This window comes from Entelurus aequoreus, linkage group LG07 (assembly GCF_033978785.1).
Source record: "Entelurus aequoreus isolate RoL-2023_Sb linkage group LG07, RoL_Eaeq_v1.1, whole genome shotgun sequence".
Classification (NCBI taxonomy): Eukaryota; Metazoa; Chordata; class Actinopteri; order Syngnathiformes; family Syngnathidae; genus Entelurus; species Entelurus aequoreus.
In genome coordinates this window covers 53,071,562-53,094,873 of record NC_084737.1, presented here as the reverse complement: position 1 = coordinate 53,094,873, position 23,312 = coordinate 53,071,562, and the positions used below count along the sequence as shown (strand labels likewise).

Genomic DNA, 23,312 nt, shown 5'->3' with positions numbered 1-23,312 from the left:
AGTTATTAAAGCTTTCAAATACTTCGTTCATTTTGTAATTTTTTAAATTTCCGTCTTAGAAGTATTGTGGATAATCTTTCTAAGCACCTATTCTTACAATGTTATTAAGGATGCCCCATGTTGCTCTCTTGTTATGGGCCTGCTGCAATGCAAGCAGCCCATATTGTTATTGCTCATACTTCAAACTTTATTATTCAACTTCTTGTTCTGCACGTTTCACGTTTCTCTTACACTTAATACGGGACGAACCGGCCAACAAACCCCCACATATGTTATACCGTCGGAAAGGGGCTGTTTGTGCCGATGGCGGTACTTTAAATCGGCACCATTTTGTGTTACCATGGCAACGCTATTCACAAATAAACGAAAAAAATGGGCCACTAGAATAGGTACGCACCTTTATAATGGCGAATATTTCCAGCAGAACGCTCCAAAAGGGCAAGACTACCTCCTTTTGTAGCTCAGCCATTCTTTCACGTAGCTCGGTGCTTAACGTCTCATTTTGTTGACACACTTGTCTACTTTAACCCTGGCTAAAAAGTTTTGACGTCCAATGTTCAGTTTAGGTTGGATGGCCATCGGAGTAAGGCGAACGCCATCGGCCTTCCCCCATTAAAGCGGGTGGCTCACACTCTAATTTACTAGAGACTGACAGCCCAGAATATTTGCTTTTTTTGGGGTGAAAAAACTGTCATCACAGCGACATATTTTATGCCACTGTCATATGTTTCGGTGAAAACGTTGACACACTTGTCCTCTCTCAGAAAATGTCACTTTTATGGAGCTCATGTGTCCCATGTGGCTTCTGGTTGGCCTCAAAGCCAAGAAAGTCAGCTAAATCTTTCATCTAGGCCTAATGTTAAGACGTCAGAACCAAAAAACACAAAAACACAAAAATTCTTATTTTCCTACTCGCTCTAACTCGGCCATTTCTCCACTTATCGAAAATCTGAGAACACCGGAACGTTCCTCAAAGCCTTGAGGCACTCACGGTCTTTACGAAAAGTTGATATCTTAAAGCGTTTGCCCACAATCAGACATTGTTCGGCATGAAGTTTTTCTACAAATCCTACTTAACTTCCTGTCATTGCGTAATAGTAGCAGCCTCATCTAAATACATGACTTCCTTTGATATCACGTGACAGCCCCTCCCCTCATGTATCTTAGTCTGTTACAGTGTTAACAGATCATTTCATGTTACCATGGCAAAGCTATTCACGAACAAAAAAAAACACCTTTTGTCTACTACGAGACTCAACGGCTAATGAACCCCCACATATGATATACCGTCGGAAAGGTCTTGTTTGCGCCGACAGGCGTATCTTAAATTGGAAACATTTCTTGTTACCGTTCTTGTAGTTTGCTGAGCTCCATACAAGGATCTGGGACTTCTCAATAGTAGATGTATTTCAGAAGGCGGGGGCCTTGTGAAAAAATCATTGTATGTAATTGGGTAAACCACTTGTCTGTTATCTTGAATGTTGTGCTACTTCAACCACTCACATTGAAATCAACCCGTGACGCTGATGAGAGCGAAGCTGGGAAATCCAAAACAGAACAGCCGACATATTGGATAACGACAGAGCGAAAAGTTAGAGAACTTTTACTGAAACAACACAGCAATGTCAGTAGACGATCCATGTTGTTTGTGCAAAAAAAATATGCAGAATCGATGTCAGCACACGACTTCTCGCTGCGTGTCGCCATTGTTGTTTGAATCAAACAGTCGCTTCGGCGCTACGTCACATCTATGAAATCCCGCCCGGTGATCCTGATTGGTTCATTATTTTTTGCTATCTTGAAGGAGTTTGCATTGCCCTCAAGCCCAAATCTTTGTGTGGAGCTCAGCGAACTACAAGGATCTGGCGAGAGTCAGGTTACTTGTTTTCTGCCTTTGTAAATCTTATAAATGTTCTAAATAATGTATTGTTCTTGTTGCAAGCATTTTTCAGTCATTTTCTTTTTCTTCTTACTAAGTTGTTTCAATTGACAACGTTTGTTAAAAAGTATCATGAAAGTGTTGAAAAAAATTACCATATGCATCATCTACATTATTTTCACTGTATACATTGTCCCAACTTTGATCTCGCAGATCATTCTTGAAAGCTGTCATAATTTGTTCTGTGCATATTCTTTGAATTATATTTTTTGTCGGCAGCACGGTGGGAGAGGGGTTAGTGCGTCTGCCTCACAATACCAAGGTCCTGAGTAGTTGTGAGTTCAATCCCGGCCTCGGGATCTTTCTGTGTGAAGTTTGCATGTTCTTCCCGTGACTGCGTGGGTTCCCTCCGGGTACTCCGGCTTCCTCCCACCTCCAAAAACATGCACCTGGGGATAGGTTGATTGGCAACACTAAAATGGCCCTAGTGTGTGAATGTGAGTGTGAATGTTGTCTGTCTATCTGTGTTGGCCCTGCGATGAGGTGGCGACTTGTCCAGGGTGTACACCGCCTTCCCCGCGCCCCGCGACCCCGAAGGGAATAAGCGGTAGAAATGGATGGATGGATGGATATTTTTTGTCATCAATGTTCCTCTTCTTGTAGTTTCAGTCATGTAATGTGAAAACTGACAGATGATCACTGATGTCGAATATTAACAGATATTAACAGGTATTATTGAATTCATCAGTAAAAATATTCTCAATAAGCGTGGTGCTGTGTCCTGAATTTCTGCTTGGCCTTGTGATTTCAGGATTTAAACTCAGGCTATACATGGGGTTAGTGCGTCTGCCTCACAATACGAAGGTCCTGAGTAGTCGTGAGTTCAATCCTGGCCTCGGGATCTTTCTGTGTGGAGTTTGCATGTTCACCCCGTGACTGCGTGGGTTCCCTCCGGGTACTCCGGCTTCCTCCCACCTCCAAAGACATGCACCCGGGGATAGGTTGATTGGCAACACTAAATTGGCCCTAGGGTGTGAATGTGAGTGTGAATGTTGTCTGTCTATCTGTGTTGGCCCTGCGATGAGGTGGCGACTTGTCCAGGGTGTACCCCGCCTTCCGCCCGATTGTAGCTGAGATAGGCTCCAGTGCCCCCCGCGACCCCGAAGGGAATAAGCGGTAGAAAATGGATGGATGGATGGATCTATGGACTTTTGTTTGTTATGGTTCAAGAGGTCAATGTTGAAGTCTCTACATGAGAAAGTTAATTGTTGACTGATTTCAGTGAAAGTTGCCTTAATCAAGTTCTCAAACATATCAATGTTTGACTTAGCTGTTCTATATATGAAACTGATTAATACGTTTTTGCTTTTTTCATGACATATTTCAATGATTAGACATTCTAAAATATTATCAATAGTTAATGACATGTTTTTTTATCGGCAGCAAGGTGGCACACAATAAGAGGGTCCTGGGTCTTTCTGTGTGGAGTTTGCATGTTCTCCCGTGACTGCGTGGGTTCCCTCCGAATACTCAGGCTTCTTCCCACCTCCAAAGACATGCACCTGGGGATAGGCTGATTGGCAACAGTAAATTGGCCCTAGTGTATGAATGTGAGTGTGAATGTAGTCTATCTATGTTGGCCCTGCGATGAGCTGGCGACTTGTTCAGGGTATACTCTGCCTTCTGCCTGAGTGCAGCTGAGATAGGCTCCAGCACCCCCGCAACCCCGAAAGGGACAAACAGTAGAAAATGGCTGGATGGATGGATGTTTTTTACCACTTTGTAGTTCAAGTTCTCATCACGTGCACAGCTACCCCTCCTCTGTTCTTGTTGGTTCTGTGGATATGATTTAGTTTATATCCTTTCAGATCAAAATGTATTCCTTTTTTTAGCATCTGTCCATGTTTCTGTGACAGCAATAACTTTAAAGTGTTCGTTAAATTGTTCCAAAAAAATGATTCATGTTGTTGTAGTTTGCATACAAACCTCTACTGTTGAAATTAATAATCAACAGTTTGATGTCTATTTTAATGTTATTATATTTTTCGTCTGTATAATAAAAACAGTTATTCCTGATATTTGAGAAAAAAAATTGCATCTGTATCTATTTCCTTCTCCAATTTCAGACTATTGTGATCTATGCTGCAGCAGGTTTTCAGTTCCATAATTTCCTGTTTAGCAATCTGTTGCGTTACTCTATGAATGTCCGTAAGTGTAGATACAAGTGCTCCTAAATACAGATCTTGTGCAGTAATCCTTTGGAGCGTTGAAGTTTTGTAGTTGAATATCGATGTTTGTTTTCCGTCACACTCAATTATAATTGGCGTTGCTGTGGTTGCGCTGGGAGCTTAAATATCTGTCCAGATCCTTAATGTCTTTGACAACCAGTACTCTTGCTTCTGGACCTCCATTCAGTTTGATGTAGATTTTGCAGTTGGCGCTACAGGTTACCTGAATTTTCCCCTGCTTCCTCAAGTCGCGTGCTTTCTTGGCGATTTCAGCATTGCGTTTAATGAGGTGCTCGTTCATGTACACTTTTGTGCGCTTCAGCTTCTTTCCCTGTTTCAGCAATGCCATTTTGGATTTCCTGTTGGCGAGCTTGACGATGGTGACTGGCGTGGTGTTATTGCCTCTTCTATTCAGTAGAATGCATGCATCGATTTAGTTGAAAGCGACATCAATTCCCTCTGATTGCAGAAAGTTGACAACTTGTTGCTCTATTGAAGCAGCGTCCATGTCCTCTGGTTCTCCTCTCGTCAACTGCTCTTGCATAGGATCGAAGATTGATGCGCCGTCCTGCCCAGTTAGACTTCCTGCGATTTTGTATTGCTCCGTTGACTTCGTCCTGTCATGCTCATGGTTGCTAGGCAGTCAAGTGACGCTGTTGGTGTTGTTAGCTTTGGCGCACAAGCAGTGCCTCTATCGTGTTTTTTCACGTACATTGCGCCAGCCAGAGTTGTGTCAGCCTTTCTTGTAGATCACTTGCATGGTCAGAAACGCTTAAAATGTCAGCTAAAGCCTCATTGAGCCAATAGTTTGAGAATTTCTCGAAGCTTCATGCTTCATGCTTCGGCACAAGAAACCACCTGCTGGCCAAATGTATAATTACATACAGGTTTATTTTAACCACATTACGTGTGATGCATTGAATTCTTATGTCTGTTATGGCTATTGGAAATTACGATGAATTACAAAAAATGTTTGACCGAATGGTTATACTTGGTTAATTAAAGCAAGTATAACAAAATATGTTTTATGTATTATATATGTATATGTAATGTATGCTTGTATTTTACCAACATGGTAGTATCATATGATATGGCAGGTTGTATAATGTTTTCCTATCACCTTGAGGAAATAGCATAAAGAGGAAGATTAATAATATGTCTATCCATTTTTTAAATTTTGCCTTTTAATTTTCTGTAAAGGACTTTGATTTGCCTTGTGTAGTAATTGTGCTCTATAAATAAACGTGCCTCGCCTTGTCTAGCCTAGTATCTTTACGGATGGATGTATAGATGGATGGATGGAACTTTATTGTCATTGCACAAGTACATCATAATTAAATTATCCCCTCAACTCCCCCCAAAATGGATTATCTCGCTGGAATAAAAAGACAATATAACATGCATCCATAAACGTGGACGCATGTGAAAAAGTGCAATATATTTATCTGTACAGTAATCTATTTATTTATTTATATATATTTATATATATTTATTTATTTTATATATATATTTATATATTATTTATATATATTTATTTATTTATATATGCACCATATTGCTTTTTTTGTCCTGCACTACCATGAGCTTATGTAACGAAATTTCATTCTTATCTGTGCTGTAAAGTTCAAATTTGAATGACAATAAAAAGGAAGTCTAAGTCTAAGTCTAAGTCTACAACAAAAATTTGTTTTCAGCACAAACCTGTTCAAGATTATACAAACAAACAGTGCACAGGGTTATAGAACAAGACAATTGATGGGTCGCCACAAGACGCCCAGTAAAAGATGGGAAAAAGATAGACGCTGGGGGAGGATGAGTAAAAAAAAATACAATCTCAGACTGGGCTCCTAATTGCGCCCCGTCTGGAGTGGGAAAAAAACTCCGTAGCAAAGCACATATACATATTACAACATACAACTCAGGACAGAGGGGTGGGAGTGGGGGCTACGGAGGCAGGCTGCTACTATTCAAGCGCTGCCCAGCCGTCCATCACCCGTAAGGGATTCAAGCGTCAAAGGCGTGGGATGGGGTATGTGTGTGTGACGTATATTTTTCGTGGATGCATGAGTGTGTGTAAGCCTGCAGCGTGTCTCTGTTCCGCGACCTCTGTGTTCTTGCAGCCGCCAGTCAGTCCAAAGTCCACAACAGGTGTGTGTCCATGAGAGACAAGAAGGGAGTTTGTTGTGTCTTTGCCACACTGTCCTTCAGGAGAGTCTCGGAAGCCAGGGAAACAATCCAAATTAGAATGATTTGTTTGCGAGCAAAAATAACATTTGCTTTTCACTCCTAATTGTCTATAACTGGTCCTCAAATTCATCCTGCAGGACAGACAGTCCGATGTTATCCAAATCACAAGAGTGTCCACAGTTCTGTCTGCATCCTCCAATCATTTGTGGCAGCTTTGGGGTAGTTTGAAGGCTGCCAGCAACTTTCAATTTGTCGACAAACCAGAGCAACGCTTACTCCAATCAGCAGATGTCCTGTTTTCATAATTCCGAATAGGTGGATATCTTTACGTTTTTGACTGAAAGGGTCGCCAGGCACGCACCACTCCTTGTTCTACCAAGAGTCCGTCCTGTGTCCAGCAACCACTGCTCCGTCAAGACAGGCAGGTTCCCCCAAACCCAAGATCTTGTCAATTTTGTTTAAATAGTTCATTTGTTTAGATTTGGAGAGCAGTGCAAAAAGAGGCAACAAGAAAGTTAAGACAAGGCAAGACAAAAGAAGCAAGAGAGATGAGAGATAAGGGAGCAGGAAGGGGAGCGTCTGCCCTCGATGAGTGCCAGAGAGGGAAGTTGTAATACCGTTACCTGACAAAAACTTGTTAAATCACATTCACTTCAACATAAGGCAGGGAAGTGCTGCTTTGGACTTTTTATTTTTTGAATATTGTGTCGTTCTTAAACTTGCTAACTTTAGTAGGGATGTCCGATAATATCGGCCTGCCGATATTATCGGCCGATAAATGCGTTAAAATGTAATATCGGAAATTATCGGTATCGTTTTTTTTATTATCTGTATCGTTTTTTTTTTGTTTTTTTGTTTTTTGTTTTTTTTTATTAAATCAACATAAAAAACACAAGATACACTTACAATTAGTGCACCAACCCAAAAAACCTCCCTCCCCCCATTTCTTTCTGTTATCAATATTCTGGTTCCTACATTATATATCAATATATATCAATACAGTCTGCAAGGGATGCAGTCTGTAAGCACACATGATTGTGCGTGCTGCTGGTCCACTAATAGTACTAACCTTTAACAGTTAATTTTACTCATTTTCATTAATTACTAGTTTCTATGTAACTGTTTTTATATTGTTTTACTTTCTTTTTTATTCAAGAAAATGTTTTTAATTTAGTTATCTTATTTTATTTTATTTTTAAAAAAGTACCTTATCTTCACCATACATGGTTGTCCAAATTAGGCATAATAATGTGTTAATTCCACGACTGCATATATCGGTTGATATCGGTATCGGTAATTAAAGAGTTGGACAATATCGGAATATCGGCAAAAAGCCATTATCGGACATCCCTAAACTTTAGCATGATAACCTTTTAGCCATATTGACACATGCTAGCTGTTAGCATGTTAACGTTACCATACTAACCTTTTTAGGTGTATAACTCAGAGTCATATAACTTGTTACTTAATACACACTACATTTTTTACACAATTTTTCATTTGTACGCCTTATTTGTACAAGTCTTATAACTTGGTTCTAAGTGTTAGCATGCTAACTTTAGAATTTCTGTTCAGCTTATCAACACCAAGATGTCCCCTTTATGGTGAAAAAATAACTTCATTCCACAAAATCCTATCTTCCTGAAATTTTTTGGGAAGGACGTGACATGGCTGCCAACTCGCATGCACCCTGAGTTGCACAGACGTGCGACGGACAGTTCATCGCTGCTTAGAGATTTGTTTTTGTTTTTTTGTTTTTACGTGCCTGTTGCTGATTCTCCCTCTGCAGATGTAGTCTGGCCTGGATGTATCCTCTGGTTTCCTGGAAGGCTTGTCTCTGAGAAACCTCAGCAGGGTAGTGGGTGCAGATTCCAATGATGTTGGTGCACAGGAAAATAAGGACATTTGCACTCACCTATAGAAAGAGAGAAAACAGTGGGTGATGGAGGGAAAAATAGATCATAGCAAATCCTAGTTGATGCCCGAATAAACATCAGGATCTAGGGATAACATGCAGAAGGGAAGTTGCACTAAAAGGGGAACTGCACTTATTTTGGAATGTTTCCTATCATTCAAAATCATTATGAAAGACATGACGGATTTATTTTTTTGAATGCATTCTAAATATTAAATAAATGTAAATAATACAGCTGATCCCGCAATAGAAGCTACACTATTTCGCCCCTTGAAATCCAATAAACAACCATTCAAAAACTGCAAACAATACTCCATTTACATTTCGTGACTTGAATATTAAGAAAGTATTAGTGATATTGTTATTGTAAGCGCTAACACAGCCAAACTATTTATAGCGGCGCCATGATAACTATACCAAGTGTCCCTAAGATTACATCATTGAGTCGTCTGCGGCTTTCTCGCTTCCTTGCGCCCTGGAAGTTTATCGTAGATTATAAATCACGCATCTCACCTGGACAGAAGAACTCTGAGTAGGTATTCCGACAAGTTGGTACATTTTGACAGCCATTTAGGACCCGAAAATGGCCAGAACGACAAAAACAGACGCTTGCCCGGTGTTTGGATGAGTTTTAAAGGGCTGTGTAGGCGGAATTGCGTAGCTCCCAAAGGCTCCAGTGGAAGCTGACTTTTGATCGAATTTATTTAATATTTAGAATGTTAAAAAAAAAACATCCATCTTTCATAATGATTGTGGACGATCGGCAAAATTCCCCAAAAGTGCAGTTCCCCTTTAAAAATTGATTACTTGTAGTTCTTTTTAGTCAAACTTGACAAAATATTTTTGTGTATGCTGCCTTTGTGACAAATAACACCATTTACAGCGAGAGTCAGTGCAGGAATACACTCGTGACAGCGTTAAAGGTTTGACCCTATATTCACACATACTCTCATGTATCAATGTTTCCAGTAGTTATGTTTGTGATTTTGTATTTTTACAAATTTTTTTACAGTCATCCTAACCATTTTTTTGTGTTTCTGTTTTTTTCTGTTTGTAGACCTTTTTGAGCCTGATAAGGGGGCGGAGGCAGTAATCACACCTGAAACGGATCAGGCTATTAGGGCTTCTTAAGCAGTGTGCTGCTTTTGTTTGTATTATCTGATCGCCTTGTCATTGCGCTCTTGGTTTCACAAGTATTATCTGATATATTGTTACTCTTGGCTTCTTGCCTCCTCGACTCTGTTTTTGTTTCTACTATTTTGTTGCTACTTTTATCTGGCTTCACGCTATGTTTTTTGTGACAGTGTTGCTTCGCTTTTTGTTTTAGACTATTTACTGTTTATTCCCATCTTTTTTGCCTCAGTTGTGCTTTGTATTTTTTCGCTTCACTTTCTGTAGATACTTTTTCGTTTGCCTTGTCTGTTGCTGTGGAATACACGATCATATTTTATGCAACCTATCTTCCTTGCATCTGAGGTTCCTGCCTTCTGACAAACCTTATTGACTGTGTGTACTTGGGACAGGCCACGTTGAATAAGTAAAAGAAGAAGTTTAATGAAAAAAACAACCAACAAAACAGTCATACCGGCATGGTATATCTAAAACAACTAAAAAAAAAGGGTTTTATTGTTTAAAACATAATGGAGGCAGACACAATTGTCACAATCTATTACTGAAGTGTGACCTGGATATAAACTTCCCATTTACAGAATAAACATGACACTTCTCTCAGTCAACAGGCTACATTTGGATACTGACAAAAGGGGGCTGTGGAGCCCAGAGAGGTGCAACCTGTACCAAATATTAATAAGACCACTAGACTGGATCAGGTCTACAGCTGAAAGTGGAAACGGGTATTTCTTATCTCCTGTTTGCATGAGAAACCATCTTACACTTATGTTGTGAAAAAAGGTTTCACAGTGACATCTCCTGGGTAGAAAAGGAAACACACAAAGGCCAACAGCACGACAAATACACTAACACCAAAAAATACCACACTCATCTTTCTTACAATTATAATTATTATGTATTGCCTTTTAGTTCAACCACCTCCAAAAGGAGCTGACATTTTCTAATTGTTTATTTCACAATTTGTAAAGCACTAGACATGTTTAGAGGATAAGTAAATTCATGGTTTGCACCATTTTAAAGGATACTGGTACCTCCTAGCGTAACGAGAAGATTATAATCAATTATAAATTGAATTTATTTTGTATCGGAATGCTTGTTTTGTGAAATAGTGTTGTCAACATACAAACAATAAATAAATGCAGTCTTTAGCTACACTCATTTTCACCCATTAAAATCACTAAATTAAAAAAATAATTTTAGTATTATTAATTTTAGTATTAATGTGACTCGGCTGATAGAGCGGCCATGCCAGCAACTTGTGGGTTCCTTGGTTTGATCCCCGCTTCCGCCATCCTAGTCACTGCTGTTGTGTCCTTGGGCAAGACACCTTAGCCAGCAGCCCCCAGTGCCAGCCAGTCTGGCTTAAAAGTAGCTTAAAAATGTAGATAATAGGTTTCACTATATCAAGTGCTTTGAGTCTCTAGAGAAGAGCGCTATATAAATAAAATTCACAAAACAATTTTTTGTGAAATAAACTTATGACAGGTCAGGTTAGCCTTTAACTGTTTGCTGTTATTTCCAGTTTAAAAGGGGGGGAAAATTATCGAAACGATGAACAGGAAGAATCCAAAGAGAAACGGCAGGGAATAAAGGTGAAAAAGAGAAAACATGAGTTGAAAAGGAAATAAAATAGAACATAATGTGAAAGACAGATATTCAGGAAAGGAATGAAGGAAACAAGAGGCAAGGAGCAGGATGAGGAAGGAAATAGAAAAGAGAAGAGTGTGAATGAGTGATATCTGCAGAGGACAGAATTAGGCCGCTGTGACATGAGGCAGATGGCTCCAAGCACTCAGTTCTGTTTACATTTCACTTACTATTCAAGCAAAAAGCCAACAGGAGACCAAAAGGCCGGCATGGTGTTTATCTGTAGGTAAGATGATCTAAAAGTGTGCAGATTTTTATGGTTTTCTCCCTTCCATATATAAAGAGCTACTTCATGTGATGAGATTCACACCACATGCTTATCACACTCCATGTGCCTGAGCACACAAGCGCCTGCTAATTGCTTGCTTTTCTCAAGAGGGTAAGGCCTTGTGGCTCTGCAGAGTACACAGGAAGCTCCTGTATTTACGCAACAGCGCGCCACCTCTTAAGGACCTTAGCAGAAATCACCTGCTACTTGGTCTTTGAAACCAGTGCATGACCTAAGCACTTGCTCATGTCCTCTGTGCTTACTTTGTACCAGCGCTGTTTTTATCATTTAATATTATCTTCATGCATGCAGTAATGAAGTGCTTTTAGCTCGCCCGCTCTCTCACTCACACTGGCAAAAATAACCAGGAATTGAACATATGACATAGTTCCCTGTCGAGAAAGCAGACGTTATTACACTGGGTGTAGGCGGCCAGCCAGCTGACGAGTCAGGACAGGACCACGGCCTAATCCCTCTATATCAAAATGGCATTATGTAAGAACAACTCTCATCCGAACAGCACATACAACATACAAGCAATATAGATTAAATTGTATTTTTTTGTACAAAAAGCCTTCATCAGCTTTGAGGGGATATGCAGGCTTAATCAATAAATGTTCAAATCGTAAACAGCAGCGAAAAATTTAATAAATAAAAGAAACATGCATTTTCTTGAGTCGACCTACATGTAAGATAATATGTATCGGATATTCTTTAGTGTATATTCTCCCCAGTCACTTTTACAACCCGTTTTTATAACCCACGAGCTCAGTTTGAGACCAGGAAAAAGTGACAATATCTATAAATCCAAAAAAGGCAAAACTCACAATTGGTCATCTTTAAAATAATACATTATGTCATACTCTCATATATATTTGAAACCTGATAACAGTTGTTGTGATGTTTTATTTACAAAACCCAAAACCAGTGAAGCTGGCACATTGTGTAAATGATTTGCAAATCCTTTTCAACTTATATTCAATTGAACAGACTGCAAAGACAAGATACTTAACGCTCGAACTGCTAAACGTTGTTATTTTTTTGCAAATATTTGCTAATTTGGAATTTGATGTCTGCAACATGTTTCAAAAAAGCAAGTGGCAAAAAAGACTGAGAAAGTTGAGTAATGCTCATCAAATACTTATTTGGAACATCCAACATCCCACAACATCCCAAAGCAAAAGCCATTTATCAACAACACCCAGAAACGTGCCAACTTCACTGGTTTTGGGTTTTGTAGACTTCACTGCTTTTGGGTTTTGTAGACCAGGGGTTCTTATCCTTTTCCACTACAGAGGGCCTGAGGCCCACTCAACTATTAACACTGAATTAGTAATCTTGATTTGAATTGTATTCAATAATTATATGCAACGTACTTACAGTTTAATAGGATAAACCTTGTCAAAATATATGAAACCAATCCGAGGCAACCATTTCCATTTGGAGTTGGTGCTGGTGTGGGAACCAGTCTTGGAGTCGGTGCTGGTGTGGGAACCAGTCTTGGAGTCGGTGCTGGTGTGGGAACCAGTCTTGGAGTCGGTGCTGGTGTGGAAACCAGTCTAGGTGCCGGTACAGGAACCTGCCGTGGTGCAGGTACAGGAACCTGTGGTGGAGCTTGACGTGGTGGAGCTGGTGCTAGTTTTGGACTTGGCGCTAGCTTAGGTGCAGGTGGAGGTGGCCTAGCTGGCGGTTGCGGCTTAGCAGGCCGAAAAACCGGTGGTGGCGGCCGGGCAGGAGGTTGCGGCTTAGCAGGCCGAAAAACCGGTGGTGGCGGCCGGGCAGGGGGTTGCGGCTTAGCACGCCGAAGGACTGGTGGCGGTGGCCGGGCCGGCGGTTGCGGCTTGGCAGGCCGAAAAACCGGTGGCGGCGGTCGGGCCGGAGGTTGCTGCCTGACTGGGCGCAGCTGTGCCCTCCCACTAGCAAAGTTCCCAGCACTATCCCCCCCCTCAAGACACGGATACCGTCTGGTATCCGCGTCTTGATGTATTAAACATATCATTAATATATACATTAAACAGTTTTGGCCCCAACACGGACCCCTGGGGGACACCACAAGCAATGGCAAGAGTATCAGATAAAAATGTACCCATTTTAACAAACTGTACCCTCCCTGTTAAATAACTTTTTAACCAGTCACCAGCCAGCCCCCTAATTCCATATCTTCCCATTTTATCTAGTAGAATTGAATGATTAATGGTATCAAAGGCTTTCTTTAGATCAATAAAAATACCAACTGCATATCTATTATGCTCCAGTGCATTAGTAATTTCCTCAATAGTTTCAGTTATCGCCATAGAGGTTGTTCGTTTGGACCTAAAGCCATACTGACCGTCATTGATTATATGATGCTTCTCAAGAAAAGATTCAAGTCGAGAGTTAAATAGTTTCTCTAAGATTTTTGAGAACTGAGGCAAAAGAGAGATTGGTCTGTAATTGGTGAAAGCGTGTTTGCTGTCACTTTTGAAGAGCGGAGTTACCTTAGCGATTTTCATTTGACTTGGAAAGTAGCCAGTCTGGAATGATAGGTTACATATATAAGTCAAGGGTTTTACAATATTCAGTATAACTTTTTGAACCAATATCATGTTGATATCATGGCAGTCAGTGGAGCACTTACTTTTACACTTCCACACAATGTTTGTCACTTCCTGCTCATTTGTAGCTGAGAGGAAGAATGACTTTAACTTTATTTAGTGTTGCCAAGCAACCTATCCGCAGGTGCATGTCTTTTGGAGGAGGGAGGAAGCAGGACAGAACCCACGCAGTCACGGGGAGAAAATGCAAACTCCACACAGAAAGACCCCAAGCCCGGGGATCGAACGCAGGACCTTCGTATTGTAAGGCACATGCACTAACACCTTGCAGGGCTCTGCAACCTAATTTCTTTTGTCCTTTTTGTATTTGTGTGAAATGAGTTTTACACTATCCACAAAGGGCCACCTTTGCCAATATTGTTTATGTAACCCGTGAGTCTTTTTGTTCCAAATGACGTCTAAAATCTGAGTATCTAATTTCAAAAGAACGACTGGGGGAGAAAAAGCGGTATACATTGGAACAAATAGGAAAATCGCGGAAGTACATTTATTTTGACACAAGCCACTGTAGATAAATTAAGTAAGGACCAGCGATCAAAATCTCCCTGGATTCTGGACAACAGTGGAACAAAGCTGGCTTTATAAAGCTCTGCAAGTGTATGTGTGACCTGAACCCCCAAGTATGTGAAACTTTGCGAGGCAATTCTAAATGGGAAATTGTGCACATAATATGTCTTATCAGCAGAATTTATAGGAAACATTTCACTTTTCCCAAATTCAATTTGTAACCAAACACATGTCCAAAAGCTTGGAGAGTACTTAAGGCAGCCGGAACCGAGACATAGCTGTCCGTGACTTTTAGAAGGAGGTCATCTGCATAGAGATACATTACCTACACATTGTGTCTACATATGACCGTAATAAGCGGGTTGGTACGAAGCGCTATAGAGAGATGCTCAATAGGCAAGAGCAAAAAGCAATGGGCTCAGGGGGCAGCCCTGCCATGTGGAACTGTGAAGGCGAAAATATTGGGATTTAATATGTTTTGTCCTGGAGATAAATATATGAGCTTAATCAATGAAATAAAACTGTTACCAAAACCGAATCTCTCCTGGACATAAAATAGATAATTCCACTCCACTCTGTCAAATGCCTTTTCAGCATACATACATATTACTGCCTTTTCAGTGTTAAGAGCAGGCACATCATACAATATATTGAAAAGACATCAAAGATTAGAAAAAGAGTGCCTTCTGCGAATAAAACCTGTTTGCATAAAACCACATTAATGATAGAAAAGCAAATAATATCCAGACGTAAAGCCAGCAGTTTACATTTGGAAGGCTAATAGGACAAAAAAAAGTGTCTTTTTTTAACAGGAGAGAATTGAAGCTTGTTCGCGCATTTGCGGAAGACGGCCAGATTCAAACGATTCATTGTACATGTCCAATAATAGGGGGGCTACCTTATGCCAAAATGTTTTCAACATTTCGGGAGGATAGCCATCTGGTCCCGGGGATTTTCCATTATGTAGTGGTAACGCTGTAACATTTAATTACGCAGCCGTAATTGGTCTCTTCCGCAGCAGACTGATCAACCAAGGGGATGTCTATATTGGCAAAATAATTATCAAGCTCGGGAGTAGAACAATGAGAAGATGAGTAAATGGACGCATAGAAATTCCTAAATACATTATTGATTTCAAGATCATTCGTAAATATACCTACATCAGATTCAATCTGCAGAATATAAAGGGACGCTGATATTAGGCGTAGTTGGTGAGCTAATAGCTTAACAGCTTTATCGCCATGTTCATAAAACTGAGAACTTGAACAGAGTATTTGTTCAGTAGCACGGTCTGTCGGAAAGACATCAAGTTCTGCCTGTATAAAGAGACTTTCCTTATACAGTAAGTATCTGGGTTTTGAGAGGTAGAGTACAAGTTATCTAACAGAGATATACATTGTGTCAAACGAGTCACTTTATTCCTCATGATTTTTTCTCATTACTTTTATACGATATTATCGACTTTTTGTTTTGTTAAGAAGTTTCAGAGTTGCTTCCATTCAACCTTTGTGGATTATATGATCTGATGACTGACAATCTACACACACATAATTTTATACTATTTGACTCCAAGCGAAGTTTAATTAAATGTACAGGTTTGGGAGTAATACGAATACTGTACATGGGAAACTAAATATTTATTAATATTTTTTTGTGTGCATAATAACTAAAATAATCGAATAAAATACATAGATGATGTCTTTAATAGAAAAATATTGTTGTTATTTTCATGCTATTTTGTCTTAATTTGTCATTAAGCAAAAAGTCAGAATTGAACACTTATAAAATATTAAGAGTTGAAGCAAATATCATTTGGTCCTTTAATGAGTTACTATATTACCGGGTACCTGTTAAGACTCCTGCCGTGTTACTATCATAAAGCTGGACACATTATGATTTTGTTCAACAACTTAAATACACAACTAGTGTTTTGAGAACAAGCCATTATTATACTTACAACAAGACAAAATGTCACTGTGGTAAAAAAGTCACATTTGGAGTCAGATTACCAGAAGCTAGGCAGTTAATTCTGGCTATCTAGCTTCCGCCACACTGAGGAAAAGTGACCGCAGCCAAGGCCAAAAAAGGCCAACGAGCAACAATGAGTTTGACAGGCGACCGAACAGTCACGCTGTTATCCATTATCTTAGCCTGCAGCACTGTAGACTGTTGTGAAGCTCTTCTCATTTGAAATAATCTACTGATCTTTCACAGACTATCTTTAATTTTCACGGTAATAAAAATAAGGGACAAAGAGTGTCCCTTGACAGCTCAATACGGAATGCATACTTTTTAGGGGTGTGCATCTCTATGGAAGTAGAATTGTCTCACATCAACTTATATATATCAATATGATATTAATACATATGCATATATTAATAAATATACAAATACAAATACAAATGTGATATACAAATAAATAAATAATTTGTATGAATAAACGTGTATTTTTAAATATATTTTTGAGATTTGAAAATATATACAAATAACATTTATAAATATAAAAATGTGACATACAAATAAATCAATAATTTGAATAAATAAACATGTATTTGTAAATATATTTTTGAGATTTAAATATAAATTGATTTTGTATTTGTATTTGTATTGAATTTGCATATGTGGATTGCTTTTTTGCTTCTGTGTCGATGACCAGATGCACAAATAAATGTGATCTACACACTCCCCTGAACAACCAGCAGAGGGCAATGCAGCCAGAGCCACACATTGCACTGATAATAATCAATCAATCAATCAATCAATCAATGTTTATTTATATAGCCCTAAATCACAAAAGTCTCAAAGGGCTGCACAAGCCACAACGACATCCTCGGTACAGAGCCCACATAAGGGACGTCGATGTGAATGACTATGAGAAACCTTGGAGAGGACCGCATATGTGGGTAACCCCCCCTCTCTAGGGGAGACCGAAAGCAATGGATGTCGAGTGACATAATACCGTATTTTTCGGACTATAAGTCGCAGTTTTTTTCATATGAGGCCGGGGGTGCGACTTATACTCAGGAGCGACTTATGTGTGAAATTATTAGCACATTACCGTAAAATATCAAATAATATTATTTAGCTCATTCACGTAAGAGACTAGACGTATAAGATTTCATGGGATTTAGCGATTAGGAGTGACAGATTGTTTGGTAAACGTATAGTAATAATAATAATAATGGATTAGATTTTATATCACGCTTTTCTATTGTTAGATACTCAAAGCGCTCACAGAGAAGTGGGAACCCATCATTCATTAGAGATCAGTATCTACATCAGGACAAGGTCATTAAACGGCATTGATACAATAAAATAAGCAGCTAGCACAGTCTTTCAGATTAACTGGATAAATTAGCATTAGCTAATACAACGCTAACATTAGCTAGCTCAGGCCTGTTGTGCATTCTCTCTGTAAAGACGTAGATTGTTTTTGTGCAGAGAACTCTGGGAATTTTGCATATATGCTCTGTGACCCAGACCGCTCTGGCTGCAGTGTCCTCTGCTGGTTGTTCAGGGGAGTGTGTAGGTCACATTTATTTGTGCATCTAGTTTGTGGTAGAAATGTCATCGACACAAAAGCAAAAAAACGATCCACATATGCAAATTCAATACAAATACAAATATAAAATCAAGCATATTTATATTCAAATCTCAAAAATATATTTACAAATACATGTTTATTTATACAAACTATTGATTTATTTATTTGTCACATTTTGATATTTATAAATGTTATTTGTATACATTTTCAAATCTCAAAAATATATTTACAAATACGCGTTTATTTATACAAATTATTTATTTATTTGTATATCACATTTGTATTTGTATATTTATTAATATATGCGTATGTATTAATATCATATAGATATATTTATATAAGTTGATGTGAGACAATTCTGCTTCCATACATCTCTATATTAAATGGCAACCCGATAAGAATTTAGATACATGAGTTACAATACAATTTTTGAACTATACTTTTTAAAACATTACGATTTAATGTAGGTGGAATCTTTGCATGGTGAAAAAAAATTAAATGTCATGTATCAGCTCAGAACAATGTCATTGAGTTTTTGTTTTTTTAAGTAGACAGACAAAACAGGCGGTTCCTGTATTAATTATGAACAAATAGTAGAACTGACAAATTCAGTGCATTGCAATCCTTACAATTTTAGAAATGTAGATTTAAAGAAAACACTTGAAAAAGCTACCAGGTTTTTACTGTTGTTTGCTCAGGTAACAACAATTAAATACAGAGAAAAGCATGCTCTGCATCCAGTAGAGAGGTGTTATAACTAGGGATGTATGTCGGTCAGATTTTATCGGTACAATACCGTTATCGATATTTGTTATGGATACCAGTATTTATAAGTACTCTTATCAGTACTATATGTAATTGGTGTGAATACAGATGTGGGAAAAATGCATTTTTATTACGTTTTTTTATTAGCACAAGCGGTTGTACAACATGATGTAACATCTCACAGCAGGGAAGTCTTTTATCAACATCCACTTTGTAAAGTCTTAAGCAAGTAAACTATGTTTGCTAATGTAGTTATGTCATTATCTTGTAAAGAGCTCACAGATCCATCACTGTGTTTCTATTCATAACAATTACACTCAGCTGGAAATATTATTGATGTACAGCATACATGTGCAGAGCACAGACCTTTTACATGATATATCAAATATATCATATGAATCAATACAATCAATTAGCACAGGGGTGGGCAATTAATTTTCACCGGGGGCCGCATAAGCAACCCGAGCACTGCTGGAGGGCCACACGACAATATTTCAATTAAATTTTGCTCAATATTATTTTTGATATACCGTAAGATAAATAATAATGATGATAATAATAATAATAATTAATAATAATAATAATAATTTAATTTAACCTCACTTAACTTTATACAAAAGCAGATTGCTTTTGATGGTCACTTTATCCTGCATTATCCAACATTTTTCCCCATCAGATTTGGACAACCATCTGTTGTTAAAAATAGTTTTTAATCATATTTATTTTATATTGTTTTTTATATTGGTTTTATATGTAATTGTTTTTTCTTTTTATTCAGTCATTGGTGGAGCTAAGGATAATATTTGAATATTGTTTTTAATATTGTTGTGCAGCACTTTGGAAACATTTTGTTGTTTAAATGTGCTATATAAATAAAGTGGATTGGATTGGATTGTCACACCTGCCAGCTTGTCCCATTTCAGTCCTAACATGTCCAAACACGCATTTACCTATGTGAACAAGTCATTACCTGTGGTTGTCTCTTTAATTGACTGCATGGCTGCCAGCTACTCCGTGATTTGAAAGTCTGCAGTTATCCCATGTAAGAAGAAGAGCAGCTGGGCGGTGTCACGTACATCACAGCTCTCATCCAAAGTTAGCGAAAAACAGTCCTTGTCTCCGGGCATACAGCGCAACAGAGTCCAATAAGCACTCCTTAATAAACTCTCCGTCAGAAAACGCCTTACTTTTTCTGGCGCTTTTGTGAGAAATGACGAAACTTGTCCTGACGGCTGCATCTCTGGGGGTGTGAAATATGGCAAAAAGTCCTTGTTGGGTTTGCAGTTTTACCATCAACGCATCAGCCTCCCTTGCGCACGCTTCATCAGACACATTCCGGTATTTTCCCTCGTGTTTCTTCGTGTAGTGGCGATTAAAATGATATTCTTTAAACACAGCAAGCTGTGTACCACAAATTAAGCACACGGCTTTACCATTAATTTATGTAAAGAAATACTTGCCAGTCCAAAACACGCCATTCGTCATCAACTTTTCTTTTTTTAGCGTCTCATCACTTGTCGCTGTGCACCTGCACTCACAGGTTCCCCCCGGACATATGGCATGAATAACACATTTCAAAATAAAAGCAGCACAGTTGTATTGCGCGCACGACATAGATGTTTTTTAAACTTTATTTTGTAATTTGTTATTGCGCCGTTCAATTCACTCACAATCGCACACGCGCATACGTCCACACGGAAGTAATACAAATAACGCTTTTCAAAACAAAAGCAGCACCGTTGTATTGCACACTCGACATAGATACTTTTTGAAATTTATTTTGAAATTTTTGATTGGCCTCACGCGGGCCGGACAGGGATGCGCAAAGGGCCGGATGCGGCCCGCGGGCCGTACAATGCCCAGGTCTGAATTAGCATGTTATGTGGGAGTGCATTTTGCAACAATAGAACAAGCTTTGCACACAGACGTATATAAAAGATGGACCAAAAGCTACTGTATATTGAGTGTTGACAGCTACTGAACATGTACTGTATGTGTCTGTGTAGTGTGAACAGAACAGGTAAAAAGACTCAGTGATCAAGTGTAATGTTCAATCGTCCAGTTGTAGAGTCAAGAGACAGAAGGAACTGAAACATCTTTAAACAAGATGGCTATTAATGCCACGCCAACATGCCGCGATGGAGTGACGTCAGACGGCGACTAGAGACCTGTCAACGGATGCGATCTTGCTTCAAAGTAACTTTATGGATTATTTTATTACTTCAATTTTTCCCTATTTGTGTAGATTAATATTGGTCTGTGGATTACTGGATGGCTATGAGGACGGTTGATGAAGCGCCGTAGCGGCTGTCATGAGTTAAGTGCCATTCACTTGTAACTGTATAACTCTTATTAACGTGCGTGACTGAGGGACTTTTGAGCACAAATTGTGGCATTACAAATTTTTTTGTGGTGTTGCTTTTAATTTGTAATTATTCCAGGCTGATTTGTAATGTGTATGCAGCGGCAGCTGAACCGAATGTGATAGTGTGTCATAATTACGACGATCAGGTGGATAAAAAAAAATACCGATAGCAGTATCCTTAGTCCAGAATAATCATGGTCCGGGAGGACCGACCCAATTAGGAATCAGTACTAAAAAAATACCTGTACTCGGTGTCGTCTGCATCCTTCCGTCTCGGGAGACGATGGGGTAGATCCAAATAATTTTTGTAGTGCCATTTTGCTGTTTACTGTGCAGCTAGGTTTTTACCTTTAGAACAATGAACAGTGTAATAGATGCTGTGATTACCTCGCAGAGGTTGGCTAAGTTGGGGCTGGAAGTCTTTAAAATCAGTGTCCTTGTCTAGCCAGTTAGTAGCTCTGCTAGCATTAGCACCCCAAGCTCCCTTATGGCCCGCTTGAGTGTGTCCAACATGTGGGTGATCAGATTAGTTGTGCTGCCGCAATTGTATCGCTGCTTTCCAATCTTTACAAATGGCCACACTTTTATACCCAACTGACCCTTTTTTTGTAAGTGGCAAACAAGACCAATACTCTCGTATGACATCACAACAGAAGTCTCGCAAGATTAGAGCCGCCATATTTTGTAGCACAGCTCCAATCAACCGATTCATGACTTTCCAACCAGACATTGACCCTATCCATACTAGATATACTGCAGATCGATCCAGAAGCTCGCCAAACGATGTATTCATATCAAGTTAAAATCGATTTGTACTAAATCATTTTTACACCCCTAGTACTTTTGTTTTTAAATACAGGACCATTTTTTTTCAATGGACGGTTGGCCAACCCATCTAAAACCACCCATTGGAGGGTTTGTGTTTAGAAGACTGTTCTCATATCCAGCAATACAATAGGTGCTCTCGCTGAAAAAAACAATATTGTATTTGGCTAAAACTACACACTAATTCTCATCACATTCTTCACACTCATTCCCTTTTGATTGAAGTGTTTATGAAACATTCAGATGACCAAAGTACATTGACGTTGCAGGATGTGCACTTTGAGTCTAGTAAAAAAATTCCTGCTGGGGGCTTTACTCATTGCCTTCTAATGCATCCGCAGGGATAAAACCAGTCACATAGCTTATCTTAAAGAGACCTGCTTTACGTCTTCTATGAAGTCCGTTTAAAAGTTGATTTGTTGCTGGACTATATTCATGAAATTCAGCTGCATAGCAGGGCCAGCTGTCATTAAAGGCTTCTCATAAGTGAGGGGGCTGTGATGCTAATTTGAAATGCAACTCTCTCCATCTCTCTCCCCCAGTCCCTGCATGTGTGTCTTTCTCAGTCCTGAGAAAGGTTCTGCACAGTGTTGGCCTGAAACTCACACCCAGAAAACTGTGAATTATGGAAGAGGCGGCACAGCTTTCACTTAGCAACTATCACCCAGATTCCACAGCTTTCCTCTAAAGACCATGTCGCCCCCCACCTGGGTTTAGGGCGAGTGCCGCACATGCACTGCTCAAGGAGAAAAGGGCAGGTGACTTGTATAGGCTGATTACAGCAGCATTCCACAATGGGAACATACTGCATTCTTATGAATGTTCTGACTGATTCACCAGATGGTTGAAAATAGGTGTGACGTACAGCAGGCAACCAGTCATTAGTGTAGTAAAGTGGAAGGTGCTTTTTTTTTTTCTATTTCCCTTTTTTCATTGCCGTAACATCATTGTCAATACCATTTATTTTTCAAATAATAGTAATAATAACTACTATATTTTTTAGCTTAACAACATAGTTTTTGTGGGGATCCACTTTTAAACTTTTACTTTTGACATACTCAATAAGTTTCCCTGCATTATCATTACATTGTGTGCAGCATTGCACAAAAGTGAGGATGTATGAATTTTCGCACTTTTTAGGTCTGTATGGCCGTCCGCCACCTTGCATAAAATAAATAACCATTCAAAACTCCAAATCCACAAAGTCTAAACAAAGAATATGGTATATACTGTAATTGATTTCTCGTCCAAATGTTATTAATGACAACCACCAACTTAAACCACAGTATATACAGGTACATTAGAATATATTTTTTAAAAGCTTCAGTGGTGAAACTCTTATATCCTACAGTATAGATTCCTTACACGTTGAGTGAAATATTTAAAGAATGTAATTGTTGATTTCTAAATGTTAAAATTTTAGCTCACAGCAAATAAAAAACCCAAATTCAGTATCT

General features: G+C 39.0%; 1 protein-coding gene across 4 annotated transcripts in view; it reads right to left on the bottom strand.

Moving 5' to 3' along the window:
• Positions 1 to 23,312, bottom strand: part of adcy6a (adenylate cyclase 6a) — a 272,247-nt gene that overhangs the window by 66,156 nt on the left and 182,779 nt on the right. For all 4 annotated transcript variants that reach the window (XM_062053918.1, XM_062053921.1, XM_062053919.1 and 1 more), the window contains one exon: positions 8,060 to 8,209. In XM_062053918.1, coding sequence (XP_061909902.1) covers positions 8,060 to 8,209 — 150 coding nt within the window. The remainder of the gene's footprint in view (positions 1 to 8,059; positions 8,210 to 23,312) is intronic.